Raw genomic sequence first — 8,961 nt, 5'->3', positions numbered from 1 at the left:
AAATGGAGAGGGGTTTATATAGGGGTGGGAGATGGGTTAAAGTGTTAAAAAAAAAGTTTGGCGGGTTGGGGGGAGCCAAAATGGGGATTTGGAACCGTTTGGCAACGACCATTTTTGCAAATGGACCGTTGGCCAACGGTCCAGCCCATGTCCCAACAGCTACATTTTTAATTTTTTTTTTTTTAATTCTGACCGGTTTAACAGGTCCGGTTCCGGTCCCAAAAAAATGAAAATCGGACCGGTATATATTAAACGGTTGATCGGAACCGGTTCCGATTTTACCGGTCCAGTTACCTGTTTGAACCGGTTGACGGGCTTACATATTTATATGGTTACCATATTTACATAATAACGCTTGAGAAAATGCACAAAAGCTTTTTCAAAATATGAACAAAAATTATTTAACAAAAACTATTTTGCTCTGTATTCAGATGCTCAATTAGAACAAATCATAATTCAAGTAATTTAATGAAATTTACTGATAAATTTAAAGATTTGTTGATATATTCAAAGCTTATCTTTTACAACTCTATTCACTCAGACTTGAATAAATAAGAAAGAATCGCCTCATATTTTTTTTTTGCCTTCTCTGGATATAAACCCGAGACCTATTGACCATCAGGCTAGAGCCTTGGTGCTTTCCCCTGTTGATATATAACCTACAATTATTACTCCACTCGACCGGTCAATTTTCTCTTTTTCCCTCAAGCCTTCATAGAAAGACCCCCATTTTTTTTTTATTTTAAAGCTAAAGGACCTGGTTTCAGGCGAACATACAGGAAAAAATAATACAAAGGAGTTGAGTGAGTTATAGTTAGTGTGTGTGTGTGAGAAAGAGAGAGAAGATGGGGAGAGCCCCATGTTGTGATAAGAAAGGTTTAAACAAAGGGCCATGGACACCTGAAGAAGATGAAAAACTTGTTGAGTATATCAAGAATCATGGTCATGGTAGTTGGCGTTCTCTTCCAAACCTTGCAGGTTTCTTCACCACTCTTCTTTTTTGTTTTTATTAGTAAGAGATAACTTTTTGGTCAACTCATCTTGAAGTCTTAGTTTCCAAGCTGCTAATGAATGAGTGAAACAGGACAAATTTTCTATTGCATCTATGTGTTATCTGTACTTTGTTTTGGACTCTTTTGGTCATGTGCTTGTATCTCATTACTGAATCATCCATTCACCTTAGCTTTGGTAAACTCTAGAATGATATTTTTTGGGCCAAGAAGTCTTTTGAACATAAATTAGTTCAAAACAATGCTGAATGTCTTAGCTGATCATGAAAATAACTTCTTATCTAGTAATGTGTAAATTTTTTCTACTATGCTTTATTCAAGTATAGGACGAGGAAGGATTCTATAACAAAACCAAAATGATTCTATTTCTTCCATTATTATGTCAGTCCATATTCCAACTTGCCGTAACTGGACCGAGCTGTGGAAACAGCCTCTTGCAGAAGTGCGGGTAAGACTGCTTACAGTAGACCCTTGTGGTCCGGTCCATCCCCGTACCCCGTGCATAGCGGGAGCTTGGTGCACGGGGCTGCCCTTTTACATATTCCAACTTGCTTGAATAACAGAAAAATAAATGGATTCAACATTTGATCTTTTCGTTGAGATAAAGGTATAAAATCAGAAACAATATATATAGAATTAAAATTGATTTTTTAAGCATTTAACCCTCTTTTATGTTATGGATTTTGTTTACGGATTCATAACTTCCCTGGACTCTCTTCTTTGTGTCTGTGTCATATACTAAGAACGGAAGTGAGGAAATACTTCCCATTCCCATCTTTGAATGAAGTGAACTAACAGAGGAAAGTGAAGCAAGCTTGCTGTCTGAGTTTAAATTGGTAATTTTTTTCTTTTAGGTCTTGCTCGTTGCGGGAAGAGTTGCCGTCTTAGGTGGGCGAATTATCTAAGGCCAGACATCAAAAGAGGTCCGTTTAGCCATGAGGAAGAAAAGCTTGTCATACAGTTACATGGCATTATTGGCAACAGGTTTGCTTTCTTTTATGGTGTTATTCATGGTCTTTATAATACATGATCATTTTTTAGCTATTTGTCACTCCTTTGCCATGGCATAACTTGCATGAATAGTCCCCTATGATCTCATGTTTCAATATGTTTGGAAGCTCATAAATATAAACTTGGCATACTATGTCTTTTATCACCTCAATTTTAGGTGAATCATGAGTAATCATCAAACCTTAATCATGCTGATCTTGGATACTATATTTCTTTTTTGTCTACATATTTGCAGTTACGGGTTAATTTACATGTTGAACCTGCCTTTGTGGATGATTTTTTATCTTGGCTTGAATGGTACTATTCGAATTCGAAGGTTTCAATTTGATACATCTGTGTGAATAGCATTTCATTGATCTTCAATTTTTACTCATTTATCTACTTTTAAAATGTTTGCTGTGGTATTCTTGTAAAAAAGTGATAAGCTACTATAATCTGTTTGGAGTTTCTTGTTACAAATTATTAGTTTCTCAGAGATTCTGCAACAAACGTAACAATGTGACTGTTGTCAAGACAGCCATTTACTCCCGATGTAATCAACCTACATTTTTGGACCGCTCAAAAGAATAATAGCCAGCAAATGTATAGGTTTTGTATATTAAGTAGAAATATATATAGTATACATATTGTATATACTAAATATACAGATAATATACATAAATATACATAAATCAGTGTATAGGTTTTGTATATTTTGACCCATAATTAATTTCGACCGACAAGCAAAAAATGAAAAAAGTTTTCGTATAACAGAATCTGCAGCATGAATTTTTACTTCAATATATATGAATAACCATGAACTGAGTCTATCCAGATGGGCTGCAATCGCATCACAACTACCTGGAAGGACGGACAATGAGATAAAGAACTTATGGAATACTCACCTGAAGAAACGCCTACTTTGCTTGGGCGTTGATCCTCATACTCATGAACCCTCTAATGGGCTGCTCATGAGAAACCCATCTACATCGCTTTCAGCCCGCCATATGGCACAATGGGAAAGTGCAAGGCTTGAAGCTGAGGCCCGTCTCTCCAGGGACTTGGTTCCATCATCAGTAGGAAGGTCTGGAAGCGACTACTTTTTGCGTATATGGAATTCAGAGATAGGAGAATCATTTAGGAAATTCAACAAACAAGGCAGAAGTACTGCTTGTCAAAGTCCAGCTTCTCAAGCATCTTCATCTACAAAATATGGATCCGCTTCAGGCATCACAACTGAGATGGACCTTAATTTTGCTAACGGCCAACCATACACAGAATTGGAGGATTCATCTGAATCAGCATTGCAGCTTCTTTTGGATTTCCCGAGTAACAATGACATGAGCTTTCTTGGCTTTTTAAGTGAAAGTTCCTTGAACTGCTCATCAGCAGAACATGAAGTTGGCTTTCTCTAAATATGGTGATCACGAAAGCCTGAATTGTGGAAAAATTCTGTGTTTTAGTAGCAGAAGAGGTTTGTAATTTGACTGCACTATGTATTGATGCTATAGTAATAGAGCCATCTTGAGTGGTATGTAAGCCAGACATGTCAGGCAAATTTAGGTCTACTGGCATGTTTCTGAAGCTTATATTTTGTGGTTACATCTTTTGCATAGCTAAATATTGGGAGAAACTTTGTTAACTCATTTGCTAGTTAATGCTGCTTTTTCTGACTGCCTGACAAATGGAATTATTGTTGACGTCCCACAAATTATTGACTACTAAACTTTCAGAGGTTCCCCTCCGATGCATTGAGTTTTTGTGAAAACTTCTGAAGTGGAATTATTATCATTGACATTGAGTTCTCCGGAACACAAGAATGCTTTTCCTAAGCAGATAAGTAAGTTCCTATACAGATACGGAAGCACTACAACAAAACTGGACGCGTAAAAGAACACACACTAAACAACAAGAAGTATGAAAATATACAAGGGAAAAAGCTTTTATCATCCAACGCATCCAAGTAATTTCTTAGGAGTTTGTCCTGTGGCGCGATATTTGGCGGCCATTTCCTCCGTTTTAAGAATTTGTTCCCCTCGTTTAGCTTCAACCATGGCTTTCTTTTCCTCTGCCTCCTTGTGTATTAAAGCTGCTTTATTTTTCATCTTTTCTGCATATTCTGCTTTCTTTTGCTCTAATCTTTCCTGTAGATTGCACAAGCTTATCAACATTGCTGCAAAATCTATATGGTTCAAAAGCATTTAATCAATGTTATCATAAACTGAACCACATTGATTGTAATGTTCCATACCATGCAGTACCCAAAATTTTGGGCAATAGCGCCCAACAAAAACTAGAATTTATTGTTTTAGATTACCCCGTTTAGTTACTAGAATTATAGGGGATTCTTTTGTGCCCTACATGCAAGGCCACACCCATACACGACGGCCAATTTGACTGTGCATGGGCCATTTTTACGTGGTTCGCCCCTCAATTAACACTTAGATGGACCATGGTGAACATACTAAATACATGAATCCAACATTGTCTTTGAAATCCTCCTTGTACTTAATTGAAGGAAAAGAAGATAATTTTAATCACAGTTCAGATTAAGGTGTGTCTAGTACGATGGAAGTCATTTTGCAAGAATACATTTTTCAAGGATAATGACTTCCGTCATATCAAACATACTAATTAAACGTGCTTAAGCGCTTGTATTTTAAAAGGCACTTCAGAACATTTTGAAATTAAGACATTTTCTTGTCAGTAGTTGGATTCTATCTCCTTTTTTTTTTCTGCTCTCGTGACTCGTGCAAATATATTTGAATATGTAATACGTATTCGAAAGGTTAAATTGGTTTCCTCTTTGCAGGATGTGATGTCTGAAATTGTTGAAAATAAGTTTACTAGACTTTGTGCATGTTTACCTCAAGTTTTTTCAGTTTAGCATCAAGATGTGCTTTCTTGCTGTTCTCCCATGCTGCAACCTTAGAGAGCTTCTTTTGTGCCCTATTCAGTCATACAAGTGTTAACATTACTTGATCAGCAGAAAGCTTTTGTGCAATTAAAAGAGTATACTAAAATTGTTCTTACATAGGCAAGATTCAATTGTTTGATCGCTAACAACATATAGGAAGATAGAGATCTTACTTGTTATCCACTCTGCTTTTTTCACTCTCTTCCCAAGCCTTGATAAAAGCAGACTTCTTGTCGGTATTAAGCTGTGCAAGAGCAGTATCTAAAGAAAAACAAGAAACGGGAAACTTCTTGTTAGCTTCTGAGATGGGAATAAAATCATTCAGTTGGTGTATTTTGTCACTAAATACTAAGAACATCAAACTGAACTTCCATGTTATAATGTTCCAAAAATGATTAATTAGTTCTAGTCCTGATACGTACCTCTTTCGTGGGATCCCTTTGAGCTTTTCCTTGGTGAAGGATTTGTCTCTGCCACAATAAGAAAATGACAACATGTTGAGATTCTCAAAGTTTTGGTAATTATATGATCAATTAGATACCTCTATACAGAAAATGGACCAAGATATACGTAGCACAAACTTGTATATATGAGCCTCATGCAAAAAGAGCTTTATGAGCTGATAGCTACCTATATATGTTGATGTCTTACTCATCAACAGTTTTACTGGACTGATATCATAGGAAACTGGAACATTCATACGAATTCTTCTTTAATTTCAGAAAGAGAGGAAAACATGTGCAAAAGAATAACCAAAGATCAAGTCCTGGATATAGAGGGGCAGAACTACATTGGTTGAAAGAGGTAAATTAAATTCCTTTGGCCGAAAAATCACACACATATGTAAATAAATAAAATTGATTGTGTCCGTTTGACACAACGAAAGTTTCTACTGTGGCAACAAAAGTAATTCAAGAATTGCTTTATAAGGTCATAGCATAAAATATCACATGTAATAGTTTTGAATTTCTCATTACTCATTCTTTTGAATTTTAACAACTACAACACATGAAAATCACGTACTTTTTCTATTATGAATAAAAAAAATCACCTATTTTCAAGTGTACTAATTCAGGATAGTCACAGAGAGTCAAAATAATCAAGAAAAGGAAACGACACATGCAGATATGCAATGGAGAGACAAATTAAGAAAAAGAGAGAGAATTGATTGATTTACTTTGAGGTGGCACGTTGATGACAGCTTTAGAATTGTTTGTGGCCATGGCAAAGGTGGTGGTGGTTCATCGGATTACAAGGTATGCCATTTTCATCAATATATAGATGGACAAAAAGGGGTGATTATCACTAAAGTAATGGGAAATCAAGATTCACTATTGCAATATCCAAAAAGAATTAAAGAACTTTCTTCTTTCTATTGCATTTGCATGCATATTATTGAAAAGGAGGTGTAGAAGGAACTTTCTTCTTCAAAGATGGTTTCTTTATACCATATGATATTATTCATGCATGTTCAAAAACTTTAAAGTTGCATTTATTTATTAGGGAATAGAAAGTGTAGAGAACGTGTGTTCATTTATCATGAATGATTTTTAAGAAGTAACAGCAATTTGATGTCAACTTTTAGTTCCTTTGTTCTCAAAGAATGGCTGGGCTTAAAATACGGGAGTCCAATGTTAATTTTGATGTCAATTCATATTCTTTTATATTTTAAAAATAGGAATTATATGTCAGAAAATAATAAAAATGGCCCCTACTGTTTGGAGATAGGTTTAAAGTAGTTTTGAATATATTCCTGAATGGTTTGGTCCTTTAAGTTTGCCAACAATGATCACTTCAAATGTAACATACATAATTTAGCGGGAACTTTAGAGGTGCGGCTTTTTGATATTTTTCTAATGAATTTTTTAGAGTTTGTCGCAATTTTTTGGCCTATTTTTTTTTTCCTATGCAATTTTTTGTGTTGTAATTTCTATGATTTGATAGGACTTTGTATGGTATTTCTGATTACATCCTTTTATCCACCGTTTATCTCGAATCTGACAGACAATTTGTTAAACTTTTTATGAATTAAAGGATGAAATTTTTTCAAAAGTATATTTAAGTCGGTACTTTAAACTTCCCTCATATATAAGGGGCCATTTTTGTCATTTTCTATTTAAGACAACAAAAAAATTTATTGAAAGTAAGTTCTAACTTCTACCCAACTCTCTTGTGAAGTTTTAATTTGATTTTCTTTGAAGCGATACTCAGACTTCTTTTTTTATCCTTGAGATTTTCAAATAACTTCTTGTTAAAGTTCTTTTCTGACTAATAAGTTCCATGAGGCACTTTTTGGATAGCTAGAAAATAAAAGAAGCATCCTCTTTCATTCATAAAAAACTTACAATTTTTAAAAAATATTATGAGTCCAAACATTTTTCTTTTGCACAGATGTTTCTTAAAAAATGACAAATAACTTTTTTTCAAAAGATATATTCTACACCTTTTTTCATGTAGTCTCGTGTCTTTTTCTTTTCATATTTTTTACAATAAATAACTCAACGTGTTTACTTTTAGGAAAAAATAATGTGGCAATGGAGAATCAATTAATTCCTTTTTTGTAATCACTAAGTGCTAGTAGCAGTGTAAGGGACTCCCTTATTATGCCGATGCTTAGTTCTTTCCTTCTTTATCTCTTCCACTAATCACCTTTTTCTCTTTTCCTTTGGACTCAAATTCATTTAACATTTAAAAAGAAAAACCACGCATCTTCATATTCTACTAATAATAATGCAACGTGCAGGATTAGTGAATATATAAACACCGTTACAAGGAATTTTTACACCATCAATTACTATGATTTGTTCTACAAAGTAACTTATTTTATTTCAAAATTATAAATCACATAATTTAAGGAGGTTTACCTATTAAAAATCTTTGGATAATAGACCAAAACGTTCTCGCTCTCATGGTCGTCTTGCATTTCCGTTCTTGCCATATTCTTTAATGGATTTTTACTTAACTGATAGTTAATTCTCATGTTGTTGTTTTCAGTGAACTAGAGTCCCAAAAATTTGGCAGTGTACAAGCAATGGCAGTTAGAAACCTTTTTATTATGTTATTGAAAGAAATCCTAGACAATAAGGCAGCATTTTAGTCTAATAACACCTTGGAGACCTGTCATTGACCTTTTTTGGTGATTGAAAATGGTCGGGCTGCTTCAAAATTGGTGTTTCTATGGTTGGTGGGTTGGCTTTTTGGTGGTTCAACCATGGAGATAAAAAATAAAAATGGAAAGAGCCACGTATTGTCCTTTAATACGACGTTCACTACATCAATGCGCGGATATATATCACTCTATTTATTTTTGTTATAAATTATTAATGAGGTGTTCGATCAGTATAGGCACACTTTGTACATACTTCAGGTGTCTAATATGAAACAGATTCAGTTGATCATAGTGTTTAAATAAAAATTCGTGATAACTCTAAGGGATGTCTATGTAGGTTAAACTATTTTGTTGCAATGAGAAAGTCATTCAAAATAAGATTATATTGTTATTAAAATTTCACTATGTTTTCACGAATCAATCAACCAACTAAGCAATCAACAAATCAAATTGAGGGTATTATAGTCTATCCTGTCTTCTTTCAGACTCTACATACCCCATACTGTCGAATGAAAGAATCTCATCCCGAATAATAAGAAAAGCGAAAACGGTTCCGTTCTTGCTCTTACTTTTCCAATCCAGACCATAAGCAAACACCTTTGATTCATCGATATTGGTGTCAGAGGCTCTACCCCACCCACCAACCCTTAATGTGGTGACCCATCGTAGCCTGGATTTTCGTAAAATAGCATTATCTAAATATCATGAAAGTAACTAAACTACCTTTTGTAATTAAAAAAACTCATCCAGCTTTCTTTAAGTATCAAGAAAGTCAATAAAAGCAAATAAATGAGAAATTTTCTTTGATACCTTGGTAAAGTTGCGTAACTCTTTAGGTACAAAGAATATTTAGTAACTTTCGTGATACTTAAGTAAAATTGTGTGACTTTTTCATTGCAAAGAATACTGTAGTAACTTTGGTTGTAATAAAGTAA

At 34.4% G+C, this 8,961-nt stretch overlaps 2 protein-coding genes across 2 annotated transcripts; one reads left to right on the top strand and one right to left on the bottom strand.

Annotated features, from left to right (window-relative positions):
* Positions 1 to 593: 593 nt before the first annotated feature.
* Positions 594 to 3,685, top strand: LOC132068562 (transcription factor MYB17-like). Its single transcript, XM_059462192.1, has 3 exons — positions 594 to 978; positions 1,865 to 1,994; positions 2,836 to 3,685. Exons 1-3 carry the CDS (start codon positions 846 to 848, stop codon positions 3,413 to 3,415), a joined length of 843 nt encoding a protein of 280 aa, XP_059318175.1. The 5' UTR covers positions 594 to 845; the 3' UTR covers positions 3,416 to 3,685.
* On the bottom strand, positions 3,356 to 6,423 carry LOC132068563 (remorin-like). The gene is made up of 5 exons (XM_059462193.1): positions 6,095 to 6,423; positions 5,340 to 5,387; positions 5,091 to 5,178; positions 4,868 to 4,949; positions 3,356 to 4,144 (listed from the first exon to the last, which is right to left on the bottom strand). The coding sequence occupies exons 1-5, from the start codon at positions 6,138 to 6,140 to the stop codon at positions 3,947 to 3,949; spliced, it is 462 nt and encodes a 153-aa protein (XP_059318176.1). The 5' UTR covers positions 6,141 to 6,423; the 3' UTR covers positions 3,356 to 3,946.
* Positions 6,424 to 8,961: the final 2,538 nt, after the last annotated feature.

The sequence above is a fragment of the Lycium ferocissimum genome, chromosome 8, assembly GCF_029784015.1.
Source record: "Lycium ferocissimum isolate CSIRO_LF1 chromosome 8, AGI_CSIRO_Lferr_CH_V1, whole genome shotgun sequence".
NCBI lineage: Eukaryota > Viridiplantae > Streptophyta > Magnoliopsida > Solanales > Solanaceae > Lycium > Lycium ferocissimum.
The sequence above is the reverse complement of the archived record's forward strand: the minus strand, read 5'-3'. Positions and strand labels throughout refer to the sequence as shown.

Bases quoted from the DNA above. Each gene is read 5' to 3' on its own strand.
- LOC132068562 (XM_059462192.1), top strand. From the start codon at position 846: ATGGGGAGAGCCCCATGTTGTGATAAGAAAGGTTTAAACAAAGGGCCA. The intron at 979-1,864 runs GTTTCTTCACCA...TTTTTCTTTTAG, and splicing joins TTCTCTTCCAAACCTTGCAG to GTCTTGCTCGTTGCGGGAAG. The intron at 1,995-2,835 runs GTTTGCTTTCTT...GAGTCTATCCAG, and splicing joins CATGGCATTATTGGCAACAG to ATGGGCTGCAATCGCATCAC.
- LOC132068563 (XM_059462193.1), bottom strand. From the start codon at position 6,140: ATGGCCACAAACAATTCTAAAGCTGTCATCAACGTGCCACCTCAAA. The intron at 4,950-5,090 runs GTAAGATCTCTA...ATGACTGAATAG, and splicing joins AAAAGCAGAGTGGATAACAA to GGCACAAAAGAAGCTCTCTA. The intron at 4,145-4,867 runs GTAAACATGCAC...TGCAATCTACAG, and splicing joins CTAAACTGAAAAAACTTGAG to GAAAGATTAGAGCAAAAGAA.